Source organism: Ranitomeya imitator, chromosome 3 (genome assembly GCF_032444005.1).
Source record: "Ranitomeya imitator isolate aRanImi1 chromosome 3, aRanImi1.pri, whole genome shotgun sequence".
NCBI lineage: Eukaryota > Metazoa > Chordata > Amphibia > Anura > Dendrobatidae > Ranitomeya > Ranitomeya imitator.
The window spans coordinates 236382537-236408194 of NC_091284.1; the positions used below are offsets into that span (position 1 = coordinate 236382537).

A 25658-nucleotide genomic window follows, 5' to 3' on the forward strand; every position below is an offset into this window, starting at 1 on the left:
AAAAGGGAGCGTTCGAGGCCTTGTGTAGCCGGACGACGAACCTGGCTCCACAGCTCCAGACTTAGGTGCAATATTTTTTCCCCCACGACCACCTGATGCTCCACCACTACCACTACCCTCATTACCAGCTGACAATGAACGCCCCCGGCCACGACCTCTTCCACTAGACTTCCTCATTGTTTTAAAAACGTAACCAAACTAACGTTATTTGTTGCAGTCACACAACTTACACGGTGAGCTATAACTTCAGTATGATTTAGCTACCCCTTTACAGGTTGGTGAGACCACAGCGAAAATCAGGCCCAATGTTACACACTCTTTTTTTGGTGGCTGCAAATTAGAGAGATGCCCCACACGCAGGACTGTCACTGAAGCACAAATGTTAATATTAATGTCACACTATTATTTTTTTTTTATTTTTATTTTTTTCAGGAACACTTTAGAAACCCCCCAAAAAAAAAAAAAAATAGATTTTTGCAGGGAGAATTTAGAAAACAAATGTAACAAACTATATGCTTTCTATGGGCCACTGAGTGAGAGATGACGCACACAGGAATCAGGAGTGGCACACAAGCCCAGAGGCCAATATTTTTCTACCAATGATTGATGGAGTTATTTTCTCTGGTAGATTTTGGAACCCAAATCAAGGAAAAAAAATGTAGGCTTTCTATGGACCACAATTGGAGAGAGAGAGAGAGAGAGATGGCACACCCAGGAGTCAAGACTGGCACACAAGCAGAAAGGCCAATATTAATCTCCCACTGTTTTTTTTTTTTTTTTTTTTTTTTTTTTTTCAGGGAGACTTTAGAAAAAAAAATAATAAAAAAAATATGATTTTATCAGGAAGAATTTAGAAACCAAATAAAATAAAATGATTTTTTCAGGGAGAATTTATAAAACAAATAAAAACAAAAATAGGCGTTCTATGGCCCACTGACTGAGAGATGACGCACACAGGAGTCAGGAGTGGCACACAAACCCAGAGGCCAATATTTTTCTACCAATGATTGATGTAGTTATTTTCTCTGGTAGATTTTAGAACCCAAATCAAGGAAAAAAAATATAGGCTTTCTATGGACCACAATTGGAGAGAGAGAGAGAGAGAGAGAGAGAGAGAGAGAGAGAGAGAGAGAGATGGCACACCCAGGAGTCAAGACTGGCACACAAGCAGAAAGGCCAATATTAATCTCCCACTGTTTTTTTTGGTTGTTTTTTTTTTTTTTTTTTCAGGGAGACTTTAGAAAAAAAAATAATAAAAAAAATATGATTTTATCAGGAAGAATTTAGAAACCAAATAAAATAAAATGATTTTTTCAGGGAGAATTTATAAAACAAATAAAACCAAAAATAGGCGTTCTATGGCCCACTGACTGAGAGATGACGCACCCAGGAGTCAAGACTGGCACACAAGCAGAAAGGCCAATATTAATCTCCCACTGTTTTTTTTTTTTTTTTTCAGGGAGACTTTAGAAAAAAAAATAATAAAAAAAATATGATTTTATCAGGAAGAATTTAGAAACCAAATAAAATAAAATGATTTTTTCAGGGAGAATTTAGAAAACAAATAAAACCAAAAATAGGCGTTCTATGGCCCACTGACTGAGAGATGACGCACACAGGAGTCAGGAGTGGCACACAAACCCAGAGGCCAATATTTTTCTACCAATGATTGATGTAGTTATTTTCTCTGGTAGATTTTAGAACCCAAATCAAGGAAAAAAAATATAGGCTTTCTATGGACCACAATTGGAGAGAGAGAGAGAGAGAGAGAGAGAGAGAGAGAGAGATGGCACACCCAGGAGTCAAGACTGGCACACAAGCAGAAAGGCCAATATTAATCTCCCACTGTTTTTTTGGTTGTTTTTTTTTTTTTTTTTTCAGGGAGACTTTAGAAAAAAAAATAATAAAAAAAATATGATTTTATCAGGAAGAATTTAGAAACCAAATAAAATAAAATGATTTTTTCAGGGAGAATTTAGAAAACAAATAAAACCAAAAATAGGCGTTCTATGGCCCACTGACTGAGAGAGAGAGAGAGAGATGGAACGCTTAGTACTGGCACACAAGCCCAAAGGGCAATATTAATCTCCCTTTTTTTTTCCAGGGAGAATTTCTAAAACCCAAAAAAAAAATAAAATAGGCTTTCTATGGCCCACTATTTGTGAGAGAGATGGGACGCTCAGGACTGGCACAGATGGCACGCTCAGGACTGGCACAGAAGCCCAGAGGCCAATATTAATCTCCCTTTTTTTCTGGGAGAATTTATAAAACCAAAAAAATATTTAAATAGGCTTTCTATGGCCCACTATTTGTGAGAGAGATGGCACGCTCAGGACTGGCACAGATGGCACGCTCACAACTGGCACACAAGCCCAGAGGCCAATATTAATCTCCCTTTTTTCAGGGAAAATTTATAAAAAAAAAAAAAAATTAAATAGGCTTTCTATGGCCCACTATTTGTGAGAGAGATGGCACGCTCAGGGCTGGCACAGATGGCACGCTCAGGACTGGCACACAAGCCCAGAGGCCAATATTAATCTCCCTTTTTTTCAGGGAGAATTTATAAAACCCCCCAAAAAAATAAAATAGGCTTTCTATGGCCCACTATTTGTGAGAGAGATGGGACGCTCAGGACTGGCACAGATGGCACGCTCAGGACTGGCACAGAAGCCCAGAGGCCAATATTAATCTCCCTTTTTTTCTGGGAGAATTTATAAAACCAAAAAAATATTTAAATAGGCTTTCTATGGCCCACTATTTGTGAGAGAGATGGCACGCTCAGGACTGGCACAGATGGCACGCTCAGGACTGGCACACAAGCCCAGAGGCCAATATTAATCTCCCTTTTTTTCAGGGAGAATTTATAAAACCAAAAAAAAAAATAAATAGGCTTTCTATGGCCCACTATTTGTGAGAGAGATGGCACGCCTAGGGCTGGCACAGATGGCACGCTCAGGACTGGCACACAAGCCCAGAGGCCAATATTAATCTCCCTTTTTTTCAGGGAGAATTTATAAAACCCCAAAAAAAATAAAATAGGCTTTCTATGGCCCACTATTTGTGAGAGAGATGGCACACTCAGGACTGGCACACAAGCCCAAAGGCCAATATTAATCTCCCACTGTATTTTTATCAGGGAGAATTTATACACCCCACAAAAAAAAATACAGAAAAATGAAAAGGCTTTCTATGGCCCACTATGTGAGAGAGATGGCACACACAGGGATGGCACTCTAGCAGAAATGCCAAATTGCCAATCTTAATCTCCCACCAAAAAAAAAAAAAAAAAAAAAACAGGGAATGTCCTACAATTACTATCTCCCTGCCTGCAGTAATCTCAGCCAGGTATGGCAGGCAGCTACTATCTCCCTGCCTGCAGTAATCTCAGCCAGGTATGGCAGGCAGCAATAAGGAGTGGACTGATGCACAAATGAAATAAAAAGTGTGGACAAACAAAAAAGATAGCTGTGCAGAAAGGAAGGAACAAGAGGATTTGTGCTTTGAAAAAAGCAGTTGGTTTGCACAGCGGCGTACACACAGCAATGCAGCTATCAGGGAGCCTTCTAGGGCAGCCCAATGAGCTACAGCGCTGAGGGGAAAAAAAAAAAAAAAAAAATTCCACTGTCCCTGCACACCGAGGGTGGTGTTGGACAGTGCAAATCGCTGCAGCACAAGCGGTTTTGTGGTTAATTGACCCTGCCTAACGCTATCCCTGCTTCTGACAAAGCGGCAGCAACCTCTCCCTAAGCTCAGATCAGCAGCAGTAAGATGGCGGTCGGCGGGAACGCCTCTTTATAGCCCCTGTGACGTCGCAGACAGCAAGCCAATCACTGCAATGCCCTTCTCTAAGATGGTGGGGACCAGGACCTATGTCATCACGCTGCCCACACTCTGCGTTTACCTTCATTGGCTGAGAAATGGCGCTTTTCGCGTCATTGAAACGCGACTTTGGCGCGAAAGTCGCGTACCGCATGGCCGACCCCGCACAGGGGTCGGATCGGGTTTCATGAAACCCCGACTTAGCCAAAAGTCGGCGACTTTTGAAAATGTTCGACCCGTTTCGCTCAACCCTACCCATTACCACACACAATCCCGCCCCCACCACATTACCACACACAATCCCGCCCCCAACACATTACCACACACAATCTGCACCACATCACCACACACAATCATGCCCCCCACCACATCACCACACATAATCCCGCCCGCCCACCACATCACCACACATAATCCCGCCCCCACCACATCACCACACATAATCCTGCCCCCAACACATCAGCACACAGAATCCCACCCCCCAACACCACACATAATCCCGCCCCCCATTACCACACATAATCCCACCCTCCACCACATTACCACACATAATCCCACCCCCCACCACATCACCACACATAATCCCGCCCCCCACCACATCACCACACATAATCCCGCCCCCCACCACATCACCACACATAATTCCGCCCCCCAACACCACACATAATCCCGCCCCCCCATTACCACACATAATTTCGCCCACCCACCACATTACCACACATAATCCAGCCCCCACACCACATCACCACAGATAATCCCCCCACCACATCAACACACATAATCCCGCCCCGCGATCACATTACCACACATTATCCCGCCCCCACACCACCACACATAATCCCCCCACCACATCACCACACATAATCCCACCCCCACATCACCACACATAATTCCGCCCCCCAACAGATCACCACACATAATCCCGCCCCCCACCCCATTACCACACATAATCCCCCCACATCACCACACATAATCCCGCCCCCCACCACATCACCACACATAATCCCACCCCCCACCACATCACCACACATAATCCCGCCCCCCAACACATCACCACACATAATCCTGCCCCCCACCCCATTACCACACATAATCCCGCCTCCCCACCACATCACCACACATAATCCCACCCCCCAACACATCACCACACATAATCCCGCCCCCCACCACATCACTACACATAATCCCGCCCCCGCACCACATCACCACATATAATCCTCCCCACCACATCACCACACATAATCCCACCCCCCACCACATCAGTACATATAATCCCGCCCCCCACCACATCACCACATATAATCCCGCCCCCCACATGACCACACATAATCCTGTCCCCCACCACATCACCACACATAATCCTGCCCCCACCACATTACCACACATAATCCTGCCCCCCACCCCATTACCACACATAATCCCGCCCCCCACCACATCACCACACATAATCCCACCCCCCCACCACATCACCACACATAATCCCACCCCCCACCACATCACCACACATAATCCCGCCCCAACACATCACCACACATAATCCTGCCCCCCACCCCATTACCACACATCCCGCCTCCACACCACATCACCACACATAATCCCGCCCCCCACCACATCACCACACATAATCCCGCCCCCCACCACATCACTACACATAATCCCGCCCCCGCACCACATCACCACATATAATCCTGCCCCCCACATCACCACACATAATCCCGTCCCCCCACCACATCACCACACATAATCCTGCCCCCACCACATCACCACACATAATCCCGCCCCCCACCACATCACTACACATAATCCAGCCCCCGCACCACATCACCACACATAATCCCGCCCCCCACATCACTACACATAATCCCGCCCCCGCACCACATCACCACATATAATCCTGCCCCCCACATCACCACACATAATCCCGTCCCCCCACCACATCACCACACATAATCCCGCCCCCCACCACATCACCACACATAATCCCGCCCCCCACCACATCACTACACATAATCCCGCCCCCGCACCACATCACCACACATAATTCCGCCCCCCAACACCACACATAATCCCGCCCCCCCATTACCACACATAATTTCGCCCACCCACCACATTACCACACATAATCCAGCCCCCACACCACATCACCACACATAATCCCCCCACCACATCAACACACATAATCCCGCCCCGCGATCACATTACCACACATTATCCCGCCCCCACACCACCACACATAATCCCCCCACCACATCACCACACATAATCCCACCCCCACATCACCACACATAATTCCGCCCCCCAACAGATCACCACACATAATCCCGCCCCCCACCCCATTACCACACATAATCCCCCCACATCACCACACATAATCCCGCCCCCCACCACATCACCACACATAATCCCACCCCCCACCACATCACCACACATAATCCCGCCCCCCAACACATCACCACACATAATCCTGCCCCCCACCCCATTACCACACATAATCCCGCCTCCCCACCACATCACCACACATAATCCCACCCCCCAACACATCACCACACATAATCCCGCCCCCCACCACATCACTACACATAATCCCGCCCCCGCACCACATCACCACATATAATCCTCCCCACCACATCACCACACATAATCCCACCCCCCACCACATCAGTACACATAATCCCGCCCCCACCACATCACCACATATAATCCCGCCCCCCACATGACCACACATAATCCTGTCCCCACCACATCACCACACATAATCCTGCCCCCACCACATTACCACACATAATCCTGCCCCCCACCCCATTACCACACATAATCCCGCCCCCCACCACATCACCACACATAATCCCACCCCCCACCACATCACCACACATAATCCCACCCCCCACCACATCACCACACATAATCCCGCCCCAACACATCACCACACATAATCCTGCCCCACACCCCATTACCACACATCCCGCCTCCACACCACATCACCACACATAATCCCGCCCCCCACCACATCACCACACATAATCCCGCCCCCCACCACATCACTACACATAATCCCGCCCCCGCACCACATCACCACATATAATCCTGCCCCCCACATCACCACACATAATCCCGTCCCCCACCACATCACCACACATAATCCTGCCCCCACCACATCACCACACTTAATCCTGCCCCCACCACATTGCCACATATAATCCCTCCCCCACCACATCACTACACATAATCCCGCCCCCCACATCACCACATATAATCCCGCCCCCCACATCACCACACATAATCCCGCCCCCACCACATCACCACACATAATCCCGCCCCCCACCACATCACCACACATAATCCCGCCCCCCACCATATTACCACACATAATCCCACCCCCCACCACATCACCACACATAATCCTGCCCGCCACCACATCACCACACATAATCCTGCCCCCCACTACATTACCACACATAATCCCGCCCCCCACCACACTACCACACAGAATCCCGCCCCCACCACATTACCACACATAATCCCGCCCCCCACCACATTACCACACATAATCCCACCCCCCACCACATTACCACACGAGGCTCCATCCACACACATTACCACACGAGCCTCCGTCCACACACATTACCACACGAGGCTCCGTCCCCCCACATTACCACACGAGGCTCCCTCCCCACACTGTTATTAACTTCATTTTAAGTTAATTTACCACCTGCGTAAGCGTTATTGAATGTTGTCATTATTTACTTTACTTTAATCACCAGCAGCGTTAATTAGATAGCAATGAGCGCGCCGAGCGTTAGCTGGCTGGAAAAAGCTAGTAGATATATATATATATATGTAGGTGTCTCAGTGACATATATATACATATATACAGTGGGGCAAAAAAGTATTTAGTCAGTCAGCAATAGTGCAAGTTCCACCACTTAAAAAGATGAGAGGCGTCTGTAATTTACATCATTGGTAGACCTCAACTATGGGAGACAAACTGAGAAAAAAAAATCCAGAAAATCACATTGTCTGTTTTTTTAACATTTCATTTGCATATTATGGTGGAAAATAAGTATTTGGTCAGAAACAAAATTTCATCTCAATACTTTGTAATATATCCTTTGTTGGCAATGACAGAGGTCAAACGTTTTCTGTAAGTCTTCACAAGGTTGCCACACACTGTTGTTGGTATGTTGGCCCATTCCTCCATGCAGATCTCCTCTAGAGCAGTGATGTTTTTGGCTTTTCGCTTGGCAACACGGACTTTCAACTCCCTCCAAAGGTTTTCTATAGGGTTGAGATCTGGAGACTGGCTAGGCCACTCCAGGACCTTGAAATGCTTCTTACAAAGCCACTCCTTCGTTGCCCTGGCGGCGTGCTTTGGATCATTGTCATGTTGAAAGACCCAGCCACGTTTCATCTTCAATGCCCTTGCTGATGGAAGGAGGTTTGCACTCAAAATCTCACGATACATGGCCCCATTCATTCTTTCATGTACCCGGATCAGTCGTCCTGGCCCCTTTGCAGAGAAACAGCCCCAAAGCATGATGTTTCCACCACCATGCTTTACAGTAGGTATGGTGTTTGATGGATGCAACTCAGTATTCTTTTTCCTCCAAACACGACAAGTTGTGTTTCTACCAAACAGTTCCAGTTTGGTTTCATCAGACCATAGGACATTCTCCCAAAACTCCTCTGGATCATCCAAATGCTCTCTAGCAAACTTCAGACGGGCCCGGACATGTACTGGCTTAAGCAGTGGGACACGTCTGGCACTGCAGGATCTGAGTCCATGGTGGCGTAGTGTGTTACTTATTGTAGGCCTTGTTACATTGGTCCCAGCTCTCTGCAGTTCATTCACTAGGTCCCCCCGCGTGGTTCTGGGATTTTTGCTCACCGTTCTTGTGATCATTCTGACCCCACGGGGTGGGATTTTGCGTGGAGCCCCAGATTGAGGGAGATTATCAGTGGTCTTGTATGTCTTCCATTTTCTAATTATTGCTCCCACTGTTGATTTCTTCACTCCAAGCTGGTTGGCTATTGCAGATTCAGGCTTCCCAGCCTGGTGCAGGGCTACAATTTTGTTTCTGGTGTCCTTTGACAGCTCTTTGGTCTTCACCATAGTGGAGTTTGGAGTCAGACTGTTTGAGGGTGTGCACAGGTGTCTTTTTATACTGATAACAAGTTTAAACAGGTGCCATTACTACAGTTAATGAGTGGAGGAAAGAGGAGACTCTTAAAGAAGAAGTTACAGGCCTGTGAGAGCCAGAAATCTTGATTGTTTGTTTCTGACCAAATACTTATTTTCCACCATAATATGCAAATAAATTGTTAAAAAAACAGACAATGTGATTTTCTGGATTTTTTTTCTCAGTTTGTCTCCCATAGTTGAGGTCTACCTATGATGTAAATTACAGACGCCTCTCATCTTTTTAAGTGGTGGAACTTGCACTATTGCTGACTGACTAAATACTTTTTTGCCCCACTGTATATATATATATATATATATATATATATATATGTATATATACCCATTCTATGTGTATATATCTATTCTATCTTTTCTATTCTAATCTGTCAGTGTGATTTTACTGTACACAGCACTGATTTGCCGGCTTTTCAAAGGACACCGGTGCGTAAAAATCGGACAGCAATACGGATGTCATACGGATGTCATACGGATGTTGCGATAAAAAAAAATCGCATGACACTCGCATGACAATCGCATGATTTTCCTCCGTTTTTTCGGTCCGTAAATCGGACCGTTTTTTTTCTCTCAAGTGGAAATGAGCCCTTATACTTTTTCTCTGATTGTTCCACTCCTGGTTTTGGCTCACAGATATTGATGTAAAATAATGACGAAGTACTGAACGTGGCCTTAGGCTGGAATCGCATCTTATGCATTTATTCTGGCACAGATTTTCAAAGTAAGGACATCAGCCTCATCCCATTTAAGAGATTTATTTAATAATTTTTCTTTGTTAAAGATACCCTTTAAAATCCACATGTAGCACATAGATTACCATTTTTCAGTGGATTTAAGGCAGTTTCTACAGTGGGAACATAGAGTCTGATTCATTAACTCTGGCACATACAAAAGGCACGCAGGAGTAAGATGTGTCAAACCCATTAGGAGCTGCCCATACAGTTGTGCTCAAAAATTTGCATACCCTGGCAGAATTTTTGCTTTCTTGGCCTTTTTTCAGAGACTATGAATGATAACATCAAAACTTTTTCTCCACTCATGATTAGTGGTTGGGTGAAGCCATTTATTGTCAAACTACTGCGTTTTCTCTTTTTAAATCATAATGACAACTCAAAACATCCAAATGACCCTGATCAAAAAATTACATACCCTGGTGATTTTGACCATGCAGCCCATTTTTCTTCAAGTGCCTACTTATTTTACATCTTAAAACAGCCACATTGTTAGTTTTCAGATTCCAGTAGTTCAGCTGATGCTATTTGTGGGTTTTTCTTTGCAACCTTTAGGCCGTGGTCACAATCGAGAGTGCAATGCAAGAAACTCGTGTGAGTCTTTCACATCAATACCTGACACTGCCGCTGGCACTCGGGACCAGAGCATTCAGCTGCATAGAAATACATGCAGCCGCACACTCTGGTCCCGTGTGCCAGCGGCAGTGTCGGGTATTGATGCGAGAGACTCACGCAAGTTTCTTGCATTGCACTCGCAAGTATGACCCCGGCCTTAGTAGCCATTCAGATCCATTTGTGTCAACTTCTGTGCATGTTATCAGGCCAAAATCACCAAGGTGTATGAACTTTTGATCAGGGTCATTTGGATGTTTTGGGATGTCATTATGATTTAAAAAGAGAAAACACTGTAGTTTGACAATAAATGGCTTCACCCAACCACTAACCATGAGTGGAGAAAAAGTTTTGATGTTATCATTCATAGTCTCTGAAAAAAGGCCAAGAAAGCAAAAATTCTTCCGGGGTATGTAAAATTTTGAACACAACTGTAACTAAATGATTTATACGCAACTAATCACTGGTGTGCGGTTCTAGAGACTGAAATTTGTTTCTAAGGTAAGTTTCACCACTAAAGTGGCGTAACTTTTCAAGTACCGTATTTATCAGGCGGGTTTCGTGAAGCATCATACTGCCCATGCTCCACTCATACTGCCCATGGTCTGCCGACTTTGGCGGATCTTGCCAGTACTGGCATGAAAATGCTAAAAGTAGCCAAATATTTGCACAAAAGTTTTACGACTTTTTCACAGTGGCTTATGTAAAAAATCTAGTGAAAACACTTTGAGGAGTCGTGACCTTAGACTATTCGTTTTAAAGGGCTCTTACTAACTGTAGTGGGAGTTTTTATAAAGTATGTACATATCTAAATCTAACGTGTCAGATTGTTTCTTGGTATTTAATCTGCATATCACTTCTGATATATACAAGTTTTATCTGACATGTTGCTTGATTTACTTTATGCACTTCTTACTCCCTAGGAATAACACAGATATGAAAAGGCAAGGCACTTGGATTATGAAAGATATAGTACGTTACAAATGGAAAAAAAGGAATAGTCATAGGAAGATCTAAAATAGACACAATTGTCCCACAATAGCAGCGACCTGGGAGTCTGTTCTAAATTAGTCAAAAAAACTTCAAGTATGACATGGGGAAGGAACCAGAAGGGTGGGACCTACTGCCCTCTGGAAACAACTGATAAAATATGTCCCCTTTTCACTCCCTGCCAGACAGGATGCGGGTGAAGTGCGTTCAAAGGCATGCAGGAATAAACATAGGAAACCCGTGTGCACCATGACATCACTCCGACCTGGTACCGTCTCTCCTCAGACAACTGACTGGCCGGAATCATCACTGATAAGACAAAGGATTGTGAGATGGATCACACTAGGTGTGTCGTGCTGAAAGTGCCTGCTTATCACATTACTAGAAATTTTCCAAAACATTACAACAAAAAGATATATTTTATCAACAGTATATAACACAGCTATAAAGTTAGAACTGAAATCCTAAAAAGACAAATATAGTGGATGCGTAAAGAATCACTGATCGGTGATATATCGTGTTGCGTGGAACAATCATCAGCACTTTATGACGACTCTAATATTCAACATGTTTCATTTCTGGGACTGAACGTCATTCTTTAAGAAAGGTCTTTATCACATTGTAAAAAGTGTAAGCAGGGCCGGACTGTGACTAAAATTCAGCCCTGGCATTTGAAGTCACACAGGCCCACTTGTCACATGGTGACTGTATAATATCTTTGTACACTTGTAGGTTACAAGAAGTGAGGGGAGTGTAACACGACTTTGTAACATATAATTACAGCTGTATGCAGCATTACAGCTCAGTCCCCATAGAATGTAATGCAGCCAGTTCCCATAGAATGTAATGCAGCACAGCCCCCATAGAATGTAATGCAGCACAGCCCCATAGAATGTAATACAGCCCAGCCCCATAGAATGTAATGCAGCACAGCCCCCATAGAATGTAATACAGCACAGCCCCCATAGAATGTAATGCAGCACAGCCCCCATAGAATGTAATGCAGCCCAGCCCCATAGAATGTAATGCAGCACAGACCCCATAGAATGTAATGCAGTACAGCCCCATAGAATGTAATGCAGCCAGTTCCCATAGGATGTAATGCAGCACAGCCACCATACAATATAATGCAGCCCAGCCACCATAGAATGTAATGCAACCCCCCCAATAGCCCCACAATCCAGCTATCACTCATTGATATATAATAATAATAAAAAAAAAACACTCTACTCACCTTTCCTCTTGCCCCGCGCTGCTCCAGCCTCCGGTCTCAGCAGCTGCATTCTGCCCGTCCGGTCACACAGCAGGTGCGCGATGATATGACATCATCGCGCACCCGCAGTGTCAGCGGCAGGCAGAGCGGCGAATGATGGGAGAGAGAGCGACAGCAGACGCTCTATCTCCTCCATCATTGCATTCAACTGTACCGGCGTCTATGACGCCGGTATAGTTGAATGCGGGACCGGGAATGTGCCGACAGCGGGGGGAGTGTGCTGACAGCAGCACACTCGAGCGGCCCACTACTGCCACCGGCCCTTCTGGCATTTGCCAGAACTGCCTGATGGCCAGTCCGGCCCTGAGTGTAGGGCTGCTCTCAGGAATCTTGGCAGTCCGGTTAGTAGTATATATAAGTACAAGCCTTTGTTTTTCAATCTTTTCTACATATTTTCATGCCAAACTCCTGATGGTTTCTTAATACGACACAGGTTTAACATAATGGTATACATTTCCCACGGTTGGATGATATCAAAGTGGGCAAATTCTTAATTTCCCGAGATAATCAATCTTAAAGGGAAATTGTTACCAAGTTTTCCCAATATAAAGTATGTACAGCACCTTTAAGCCCTTTTTCTCAATAATATGTTATGCTGTAAATAATAAATAAATCTTTATTTTTATATAGCGCTAACATATTCAGCAGCGCTTTACAGTTTGCACACATTATCATCGCTGTCCCCGATGGGGCTCACAGTCTAGATTCCCTATCAGTATGTCTTTGGATTGTGGGAGAAAACCGGAGTACCCGGAGGAAACCCACGCAAACACGGAGAGAACATACAAACTCTTTGCAGATGTTGTCCTGGGTAGGATTAGAACCCATGACTCCAGCGCTGCAAGGCAGCAGTGCTAACCACTGCGCCACCATGCTGCCCATGCTGTATGTACAGTTTGTCCGCAATCCATTCTGCAAAGCACAAAAAAGACCTTTTAATGTACTCACAGATAAGGCAGTTTGGTCTGATGGACATCTATGATCTTGATCTGGCCCGCCTCTCTTCTTATGATCGCTGTCCTCCTTCCCTGCTTCATCTGAACAAGGGTAGAGCAAAGTATTGTAGTACGCATGCACCAGTTTTACTTATGAGTCATCGGCGCTCTGTGGCCTTTCCCAGCACATGCGCAGTAAGTACCTTGGCATGCCAAAGAGAAGTACGCCTACACAGGAGTGTGTTAGGGGACACGGTGTGGATGAGGTAGGACGCATCCCACCTTAAGCAGGGAAAGAGGATTGCAATCATAAGAAGACAAGGCGCTGGATCAATACCAAAGACATCCATCGGACTGGACTGTGCCGTCTGTGACTCTAATAAAAGGTCTTTTTTGTGCTTTGCAGATGGGATTGCCGACATTCATACAGCATACTAGAATGCTGTAAAAGGGGGCTTAAAGGTGCTGGTCGTACTTTATATTGGAAAAACCAGGTGGCAGATTCCCGTTAAAAAAATCAATTCTGGCACACAACAGAAAACAATACCCATTACACTTTAGTAGTGCTCAGCAAAAAGACAGAGAGTTCAGAGAACAATTGCAAAACACATAAGTAGGATATATTGCGGAACTCACTAGTACATTAAAATTCAGCAGACTTTATTTCAAAAACATAAAAGTACAGCAAGGAAGCATGTGGAACACTAAGAGCCTATGGACCATACAAGCATTTCACGCCTGACACACGCTTCGTCCTGGACCCTACTATGTGTTTTGCAAATTATTAAGGGCTTCCAATCCAAGGACCTCCATCATCCCACCACCACTACATGATGCACCCCAAAATAGGGGTTTGAATCTTGGCATCTCTGACGATCAGTGGATTAAGGGTTCACTTATTTATTTATTATGCATTGCTTATATAGCACTATCATATCACACTGTACTTACAGAGATCATCATCACTGTCCCTGATGGGGCTCACAATCTAAATTCCCTATCAGTATGTCTTTGAAGTGTGTGAGGAAGCCGGAGAACCAGGAGGAAACCCACACAAACACAGGGAGAACATACAAGCTCCTTGCAGATGTTGTCCAAGGTGGGATTTGAACTCAGGACCCCTGCAGTGCTAACCACTGTGTCATCATACTGCCATACATTATACTATCAGGAGTGGTTGTGCTGGAAAAACAGCTCAGTCTAATTCACGGAAATGGAATTCATATATAGCAGCAAATAAAAAAATTCAAAGCTGTGTCTGGCAAATAATTTTGGGAATGAGATGCTCCCTGGTGTGTCATGGCCATTTCAAACAGCTAATCCAATCTCTAGATTTGGACCCCCAACACTCTGATACTGATGGCCTGTCCTAAAGGTAGTCCATTAATATTAGGGTTACTGTTTTTGACCGTGATTACACTACATGAGATTGAAAAGAGGGTCATGCTACAGGCTATGAAACATAAAACTGGGCAGAAGTCTTAGCTTCACAACCCGAACAAAAACTTTTACATAGTAGTTTAGCATTCCCAATAATTTGAGACTTGTGCATCCACTTTTAGGCACAGAGGAGTTTATGTTGCACCAATTAATTTAGGGGCAGTCAGCTCGTGTGACTTGCAGTTAAAATGTATGATGGATGGATTTCCGTTGTGGGTAAACGTACTTTAGATCTAAAATGTAGCGTGAAATTATGGATGGCATATCTGCACATGCAGATAAACAGATGTCTAAGAAGATATGTTGTCGGGAGACTAAGTAATGTGTGGTTTGCTATCTCTTCTAAGTGTGCACATGTTGTTCGTACAACAGTTTGCTAATCGGTGATTTGATTGTGTTAGGAAATATAACAACTTATAGGGAATTAGTAAGTGGTTGACTGAATGGAGAAAGACGCAAGAAGCCATAAAGTTAAAACTTAGTACTTGAATAATGTTTTCCACCATTTTGTTCTAACAAATATATAATCGAGCAGTAAAGAAAAGACAGTTATATTGCATTAAAGACTTGAGACAGAGATGGATTATTTGCTGGGAATAAACTGACTGAGAATCCAAAATACATTCTTTGATATTAGACTATCCTTGTTGAGCATACCAAGTTGACATAGGGAGACTTATAAGCCATGTAATGCGCCTCCAGACATTTAAATGTGCAAATATCATCTTCAGAGGACTGGATCTCTACTGACACCTATGAAGGAAGAAGTTCCGAAAATCAATATGAAGCTTTTAAAAGGTCCTTGACTTAGGATAAAATGCCAAACCAGAATCTCTATTTGCAGACACGTGTTTCTGGGTTTTTGCTTCTCATTAGTGCAAAGTAAAAGGGCAAAAACCATGAAATATGTGTTCTCTTCCTCTTTGAAGAGGTTATTTGCATATTCAAATTCCCAAGGTAGTACTGCAAAGACTATAAATCTCCTTGTGCCAACTTCGCATTCTCCACAAGGAGAATAGACCTCGTGTCTGAGGCCTCAGTCTGTGCCTTAAAGTCAACTTCTTTAAACTAATTCTGTTTATTTTTGGCCTGCCTGAGGGCAATTACATCTGGCTGATACTGAAAAGTGCGCTGTAGTCCACTTGATCTGAATGTCCTTAAGGGCAAGTGTAGACGACCTCATTTTTGGTGTGACGGCGGTAGTTTGACCAAAAATTGGATTGTACTTGCACTAATGTTATTCTCTAAGGCTAGGTTCACATTGCGTTAGCAGCAGCCCATTCAGCACATATGCTAACGGGCTGCTGCTAGCGCAAGTGTCTGCGCTACATCACGCTAGCGCAGATGGAGCATCTGCTAGCTCCATCTGCGCTAGCAGTGACGGACCCGGAAATGCTGCAGCCAGCGTCTCAGGTCCGTCACTCAAAAGACGGCACATCGATAGCGCACGCCCATTGTGGGCGTGCGCTAGCGATGCGTTCGCATTGCATTCAATGGCGGAGTTAACGGACTATGTTACACCGCGTTATGCCGCGGTGTAATGTAGTCCGTTTAACGTAGTCAATGAACGCAATGTGAACCTAGCCTAATAAGGGCAGTGCACATGTCATATTTTTTCCTCGAACAAAGACAGTCCGAGATAAAGATCGCAGCATGTCCGAGTTTGAGCTAATATTTGGATCGCATTTGTCCATGCAATAGTAAAATAGGCTGTATGCATAAAATGCTCCTTTTAATTAGAGGATAATAAAGCCATTTTGCCATTGATCATGAAAGTCTATACACCAGCCTCACCAGGTCTCAGAGATATTTAATACTGTAATCCGGTTGCTAGTTTACAAACTATCAAATTCATTGTTTTTAGGGAGACAAGTACTTTAGACCATGGTTAAAGGGAATCTGTCATAAGATTTCACAACAAAAACTGCAAACACTATTAATTTGACATCTCTTACCTGATGAGGCTGATGTTGTTTTGATAATTCATGTCAGAATCAATGTGTAGTCCTTTGTGAAAGTTGCCCAATATTAACATCAGCAACCTATAACTTAATGTGTTGATCCATAGAAAGGCAAAACCCCATGAAGGAGATGCCAATTGCCCCACATAAGGGAAAAAATCCTTCCTGACTCCTCATACGGCAATAAGACTAGTCCTGGATTAACATCCTGTCACAGAATCTAGTGCCATGACCTGTAATATCGTATTCTTTAAGAAAATCATCCAAGCCTCCTTGTAATTTAGTAGTGAATTAACCATTACTAATTTACAATATCATGTGGCAGATATTTCCATAGTCTCACTGCTCTTACAGTAAAGAATCTGCATCTGTGATTATGATTAAACCTTCTTTCCTCTTGACGCAGAGGATGCTCCCATGTCACGTTTCCGGGTTGCAGGCCTGGGTGTAAAAATGTTTTGTACATTGTAATTATATCGCCTCTAAGCCTTTGTTTTTTCAAACTGAATAACCCTAAGTTTCTGATTTAAATTTACAAAGTGAGCACATCTGCTTCATCAAGTCTAAGAGATCATTAGTGGGGAAATAAGTATTTGATACACTGCCGATTTTGCAAGATTTCCCACCTACAAAGAATGGAGAGGTGTGTAATTTTTATCATAGGTACACTGCAACTGTGAGACCGAATCTAAAAATAAAAAAAACAGAAAATCACATTATATGATTTTTAAATAATTGCATTTTATTGCATGAAATAAGTATTTGATCACCAACCAACCAGCAAGAATTCTGGCTCCCACAGACCTGTTAGTTTTTCTTTAAGAATCCCTCCTTCTCTGCACTCATTACCTGTATTAATTGCACCTTTTCGAACTCCTTACCTCTATAAAAGGCCCCTGTCCACACACTCAATCAATCAAATGCCAACCTCTCCACCATGGCCAAGACCAAAGAGCTGTCTAAGGACACCAGGGATGAAATCACAGACCTGCACAAGGCTGGGATGGGCTACAGGACAATAGGCAAGCAGATTAACGAGAAAGCAACACATGTTGGCTCAATTATTAGAAAATTTTAGAAACAAGATGACTGTCAGTCTTCCTCAGTCTTGGGCTCCACGCAAGATCTCGCCTCGTGGGTAAGAATGATTCTGAAAAAGCCCAGGAATCAGCCAAGAACTACACTGTAGGACCTGCTCAATATCCTGAAGAGACCTGGGACCACAGACCCAAAAATTACAGTTAGTACCAAACTAAGCCGTCAAGGATTAAAATCTTGAAGGGCATACAAGGTCCCACTGCTCACACCAATACATGTCCATGCCCATTTGACGTTTGCCAATGACCATCTGGATGACTCAGAGGAGGTATGGATGAAGGTTGTGTGGTCAGATGAGACCAAAATAAAATTTTTTGGTATCAACTCCACTGTTTTGGTATCAACTGTTTCAAGGAAGAAGAAAGATGAGTACAACTCCAAGAACTTCGTCCCTACCTTGCAGCATTTTGTGGGAAACATCATACTTTGGGGGTGATTTTCTGCAAAGCGGTCCAGATGACTGCACTGTCTTGAAGGGAGGAAGAATGGGGTCATGTATCGCAAGATTTTGGCCACCAACCTCCTTCCCTCAGTAAGAGCATTGAAGATGGGTCATGGCTTGATCTTCCAGCATTACCATGACCTGAAACATACAGCAAGGGCAACTAAGGAGTGGCTCCGTAAGAAGCATTTCAAGGTCCTGGAGTGGCCTAGCCAGTCTCCAGACCTGAACCCAATAGAAAATCTTTGGAGGGAGCTGAAACTCAATGTTACCCGTTGACAACCCCGAAACCTGAAATAGGTGGAGAAGATCTGTATGGAGGAGTGGGCAAAAATCCCTGCTGCAGTGTGTGCAAACTTGGTCAAGAACTACAGGAAACGTCTGATCCCTCTAATTGCAAAATTAAGGTTTCTGTACCAAATATTAAGTTTTGTTTTTGCATTGTATCAATTACTTATTTCATGCAATAAAGTACAAATTAATTATGCAAAAAACACATTATGTGATTTTCTGCATTTTTTTTATATTCTGTCTCTCACAGTTGAAGTGTACCCATGATAAAAATTACAGACCTCTCCATTCTTTGTAAATGGGAAAACCTGCAAAATCTGCAGTTTATCAAATACTTAGTTTCCCTACTGTATTTATTAATTAGAGTTTGTATTGTGAAATCTGGTGACAGATCAGCTTTAATCCTCCGTTTGTTGTATGTTATGTTGTCCATTTACTGCAATTACATGTCAATTATTGCAGTAGAAGATACAAACCAGCACCGATGAGATGCAGAACTGTCCAATTATCAGTTTAATGTATTTACAAAATATAATTAAACTGTTACTCAAATGTCAACATGTGCTACATGGGAAAGAACCAAGTCTTCTCCAAAGTCCTGATATTTCCACACTGGAGACACAATTCGTGCCAAACTTGTTTTAAGTTTCCTTAACATCAAAGCAAGGCTAAATTGGTTGCAAGTGGTGTATTCTGTTCCATTGCTGATTTTTTTTTCTATAGTTCTGGCACTTTCTCAAATTCATTTACACATCTGTAGTGTGAGGCTCAAGTAACTTAATGGAAACATTAAACAGGAAGGGCGTTCCTTAGCACTGTTTTTGAGAAATGATGGAGACTGGACAATGTTCGCACGTGTCCCTCCACCTGGGCCACAAATTTATTAGTAAGGCGAAGGGCAACTGTTAACTCTTTTCCAATAAATATGTCAATGCTTCTAATAAATTCACAAAATATATAAATGTAACTGGTACAAAGAGGAACGTCATATAAGAAGAAGCAGCGGTGATGTGCACTGTAGTGATGATGACCACACTGATTCAGCCAATACAGAAACACCAGAGCTGTGGCAGTGAATTGGACCCAGCGAGGGAGAGTATTATTTTAAGCTAGCACTGATCAATAGACGCCAGAAGTCTGTGAGCCGAAAAGCTCTTTAAACGACCACTGGTCCAACTATCATTAGATTCATGCTGTCTAAACTACTGGCATCATGAATCAGAGTCTGGCTGGGCAATTACAGTCAGGTTTGTTTTACTAAGAAATGCAGTAGTATTATATAAGGAAATCATAGTTTAAAATACCAGCCAGGGACTATAGAGAGACCCGGGACAGCTTCTCTCTGCCCCGCTTCTGTTGATTTACAGGTCTGTCTTATTTGTGACATGGGAAGAGACATGAGAAGTGCCAATCTATTGGAACCAGCAGGCCTGTGGAGTTGGAGTCGTGGAGTTTGAGTCGGAGTCGGCGTCGATTTTGGTGGAATTGGAGTCGGTATAAAAGGGACCAACTCTGACTCTGGCAATATATAATAAATTTGGCACAGTAGTACATTGCAGGATGTGCTGCAAATGTTTTCATAATAATTTGTGAAAATTATGAAATGTCCTAAAAATGTCTGATCTGTTCCTGATCTCAGGATCACAGCTTTTATTTGAAATGAATCTGTGCTGCACTTTATGTACATGCTCAATAGTGAAGCAGTGCTGTGGAGTCAGAGTTGGAGTTAGAGTCGGAGTCAGAGTCGGAGTCGGTGGTTTGGCTTACCGACTCCAGAGTCCTGGGAGCAGGGTGGGAAGAAGCCAGATTAATCAGGTCTCTCCCTATTTTTTCCATTCTCTGAAATGCATAGTTTAAAAAGGTTCCCTCCAAGACATCTTATTTGAGGTTAACTGCAGTATCAGACATGCCACAGTACAAAGCATAGCTGCAGTACCCAACAACCAGACATGCTTCAGTGGATTGATAAACGCTGAAGAAGCCCTTATGCTCGTGGGAATACAATGGATGCTTCTTCCTGCTGACTTGTGTGGGTCCTGAAGTTCGGCCCCAACTTACTGCACATTAATGGCCTATGATTAGGGTAGACCATCAATATACTATAGATTTTAGAAAGAACCTTTAAATGCCTTGTAATATAAACACACTTTAGTATTTTTATGTGAGTTGCAGATGAAGCCCCTGTTATCTTCTAACATTTTTTTCTGATATCTCAGAAAATTACTGACATGTCATTGTAAAGCTGAGAAAAACATTTTTATATTTTCCAATTGCTACATGTGGGTGTTCTTTTTCCACATGCATGGATCCTCCTTATTAAAGTCATTGGAGACAGTGGCCATTCACCTAAAGGTAAAAGTCCCAGGGCAGCATATTACTGCTGCAATTATTGGTTCCAATTGGATAATAGGCGCTCTAAACGATAAGGTGCTCTCAAATCTATTCAAGAGGAGAGCGCTGCTTTCATCTTTCTCCACATGCTCTGCCCCTCTATGGGGAGACAGTCAGGCACTCACTGCCCTTATGGGCATGGAAAAGCAGTGGCGGGGTTATAAATACACCAGATAACAAAAAAAAGTTACTAAAAAGGTTTATGCCTAATATCAAACCTACACTTCACTAAGAGGCCACTATAAATTAAAACTATACATTATATTTATTCAAAAGGTACATATTGAAACTTGATAATTAATTCCCAAAAGATTAAAATCACACCCAACACACAGCAGCTAGGTAATTTATTCAGTTACTTACAGTAACAGTACCTTATGTGCCTCAGTTAGTCAATTTCATTAAAGCCTGGCAATACTGTAGGTTGATTTAAATCAGAACCATATGCTCCAAAAGTCTGCCCAACATGTTTCACTAAGTTTCTAGCATCATCAGGGGATTGGTACAATGGTGTGGTTCACTCTTTTCAAGAGATCAATGCAGTGCCCCGAGGTGGTTAAGCATCTATCAGACACAGAAGTGTACATACAAATCATGGGCCCCCATAGCAAAAGTCCTATTTTAAACCCCCCACACATTGAAGCATGTTGATGTTCTTAAACCCTTTCATCACCCCCATACAGCATGATGCCAACAAAAATGCCCACCAATCACAGTATGATACCCCACAGTGCCTTCCACACACACACACATGTGATGACCCCACAATTCCCTTCTCCCACAAAGTATGATACCCTGACAGATGCCACACACAGAATGAATCCCCCATAGTAACTCCAAAACAGTATGATGGCTCCCACAGTTCCCCACACACAGTATGATGGCTCTAACCAGTCCTCCCACACAGGATGAGGCCTCCACATAGTCTCCATAAAGTAGTACAGTAGAATGGTCCTTTATACAGTAGCGTGGCCCCCACACAGTATGATGAAACCCCGCAACCCTGCACACAGTATGATGGCCCCACACAGCCCTCCAGTAAGTGTGATGAACCCCACACCGCCTTCTGCACAGAAAGGTTGCCCCCCACACAGCTCTTCACACTATATAATGGCTCTGACACTGTATATAAGCCCTCATACTGAATAATGGCTTCCCACAGCCTACCTCATAGAATAATTTTCTACTACACTGTATAACAGCCCCCACACAACACAATGCCCCCCACATAGCACACCACAGAGTATAATGGCCCCCTACTTAGCCTTCCAAATAGTATAATGGCCCCCTCATAGCCATCCAAACAGTATCATAGCTCTATGGCTCTCATGTAGCACAACAAACAGTATAATGTAATGGCCCCTACACAGCCTTCCAAATAGTATAATGGCCCCCCACATAGCCCTCCAAAGAGTGTGATCACCTCCATTAGTACAATGTACTCATTGATTTAAAAAAAGAAAGAAAACTACTCGCCTCTTTCCGTCACTCTGCAGCTCCGATCTCTGCAGCATGTGCTCTGAAGCTCCGTAGCGCAGGCGCGATGCAGTGACATCAGAGCTCAAATGCACAGGGAGAATAATGGAGGAGATCGCTGACAGCTCCCTGCGCCATCACTGCTTTCAAATGTATCTGGATTATTGATCCAGATACAGTTGAAAGTTTGGTGTCGGGTGGGTCACGTTGAGTTATGGCCACCTTTAGCAGTACACCACTGATCAGACATTATAGTAGATCCCGTGGATATGCACGTATTTATTTACTTATATAGCACCATTAATTCCACAGAGCTTTACAGACATCAGCATCACTGGCCCCATTGGGGCTCACAATCTAATGCATAAATGTCTAAGATGGGAATACAACATATATTCACTAAATAAAGTTTTTACATCTATTGATGATCTGGAGATATGTAGATCATGCTTATCCATGTTCAGACTGTTGATAGCATTGTTCTCCTGGAGCTAAACCGGTGGCCGACCTATCAGATGGCGGCCCTCACACAGAGAATATAGGAGTGCTTGGCCAAGCGAGCTCTCCTGTGTATGGGAGAGCCAGACAAGATCACTTGAAGTATCATTTGGCTGACAGCCATCTAATGTGTATGGGCAGCCTTAGTGTCCGTGATGTAACATCCAGCACAGCGAGATTGTGAGATGGATTCTGAGCTCAAGTAAGAAGCAAAAGCTCAGGCAAATGTATTTATACTGCTTCACTCAGTTATGTAGACATATTGCCAACCTATGACATTAGGACAGATGGACTCCATCAGCATCCCCCAAAATTAATGCAGACCACACACCAGACATTCTAAGTAAAGATACATGCCCCTGGCCATAGCCCCATTATATAGACTTGACAGTATACAGAAATCTATATGGACCTCAGGGTTTACAGATCCCATATCAGACCCCATAGTATACAAACTACCCTCTACCATAAAAATTAAAATTGGACTCCACGTTATACAAACTCCCCTGTATATACCGACTGCAGACCGGACCCTAATGTACATAGACACTAGACTGGACCGCGCTGGATACAAAGACAGCTGGCAAAGCCCTATTGTATACAGATCCCAGACCAGATCCTAGTGTATGTAGACAACCTCATACTGCATATACTGTATAAAGTCCTAATACTTTCCAGCACCATCTCTCTTTTTACTGTCTGACTTTTTGAAACCTCTGCAATCTAACTCTACCTTTCCAAATTCTACACTGTACTCTGGTTGTATTTTGGCTGTACTACTCTGCTTGCAACACTTCCAGCCTCTCCCATTCAGACCTGACACCTACACAATGGTTTCCCTGCAGCACCTTCCTCTTGTCAATTGAACCTCTACACTTCCACTGATGTCCGACCACGCCTTCCTCACTCTACTCATGCTGAGTTGGTTAGGGCTCGCTCACACTGGCGAGTAGTATCTGATGATTCTCTCATGCGAGAGAATTGGATGGTACATGCAAATGACCCTCGGATCAAACTCTTCTGCGAGCGTGAGTTGAGTACGACATTTTACTATGATCCGATTCTCTTGCATGCGAGAATCAAATCGTAGGTGCGGAGAAGATGGAGAACTTAATTTCTCCATTCTGCGGGTTGGCATATGTGGGACTGCACTCAGATACCATCTGAGTGCAGTCTGATGTTTTGCATGCACCCATAGACTTGTATGGGTGTGCGCTGCCAATCGCAGCATGCAGCTATTTTTTTCTCATGCCGACTCGGTATGAGAAAATAAACGCTAGTCTGCACTGCTCTATAGTATAACATTAGAGCTAGTGTTATCTGATAAAACATCGGATAGCACACATCCAATTTATACACTGGCTACTCGCCAGCCCTCGAGCGCTCCTACCAATGTGGCAATTGAGGTTTGGTGTTCCGCCACTACCAGGTGCTCCCCCTTTTTTATTTGTAGTGTGTACCCCCTGAGGGTACAAAGCGTTTCGCCAGTGGTACGCCTGCAGTAGGTTGAGAGCTGCTGCCATAGACAGCTAAATACTGTAAATACTTGTTTATTGTATGACATTATATGTTCAGTCAATAATGACACAATAATTGAATGGTGCCTATTCATTCATTGAGTGCATTTGTATTAAGAAGTATAGTGGTCCAGCGATGTGCCATTTGTACCAAGCTTGCCAACACTTTTTCTGACACATTCAAATTTGCGCACGTCTTGGAAGAAGAGGAGGTGGCAAATATATTGAACATACGCTATCCAACTTACTTGCAAAAGAATTCCACTGCCCTTCTGCACAAAGCGACATTGAGATATTCCAGGTACAATTCTGTAGAAATCGGAGCCGACTCAGCAACTAAATTGTGCTGATTTGATTTATGCAATTGACATTGCGCAAAAAAAAAATCCATACCTGCTTTAGAGTACAGCGCAGTATGGGATTGTAGGAAGATTGTACACTATACTTTCCTGACAACTCTGCAGAATACCAGTGCCACACAATGGAGCATCTATAGCAAGTTATCTCATGCAGGTACTGCTACTCACCAGGCAAAGTCAGGAGGCTTATCAGAGCCAGTAGGATGTTCCCCTTTGTCCAGGTCCTAAGATTGCAGGGAAGCATCTTGTGTGTCAGGAGTAGTCTGAGCAGAGGGAAGCAGCTCCTGGGTTGCAGTGAGTGAGTGCCCTGCAAGGTCAGAGCTGCACAGAGAGAGTGTTGTGTGTGTTCCAGCCTCCAGCACTAGTGAGGTGGAGTTACAAAGATCCCATGTTTCATATGATATGTTATGTGCCCCCCTTCCATGCAATTACGTAAAGTAGGGGGAGGATTAACCTTTCGTGCAAGGATATCTCCTACTTCTCCAACTTAAACCCTCCACAGAAACAGTAAATATCACCACTGGATAGAAGGTGATGACCATTCTTCGCTTTTTCTCTTTACTATTGAGAAATACTGGACATTATTTATTTATTGTATTACCTTGTATTCTGTAGAAAAGCAAAAAATTCA

General features: G+C 43.7%; 1 protein-coding gene across 1 annotated transcript in view; it reads right to left on the bottom strand.

Moving 5' to 3' along the window:
* The window catches only part of CD34 (CD34 molecule), a 178583-nt gene extending 153185 nt beyond the window's left edge, over nucleotides 1-25398 (bottom strand). The window contains exon 1 of the mRNA XM_069756296.1: nucleotides 25196-25398. Within this exon, the coding sequence (XP_069612397.1) occupies nucleotides 25196-25271 (76 nt within the window). The 5' untranslated portion in view covers nucleotides 25272-25398. The remainder of the gene's footprint in view (nucleotides 1-25195) is intronic.
* Between the last annotated feature and the right edge of the window lie 260 nt (nucleotides 25399-25658).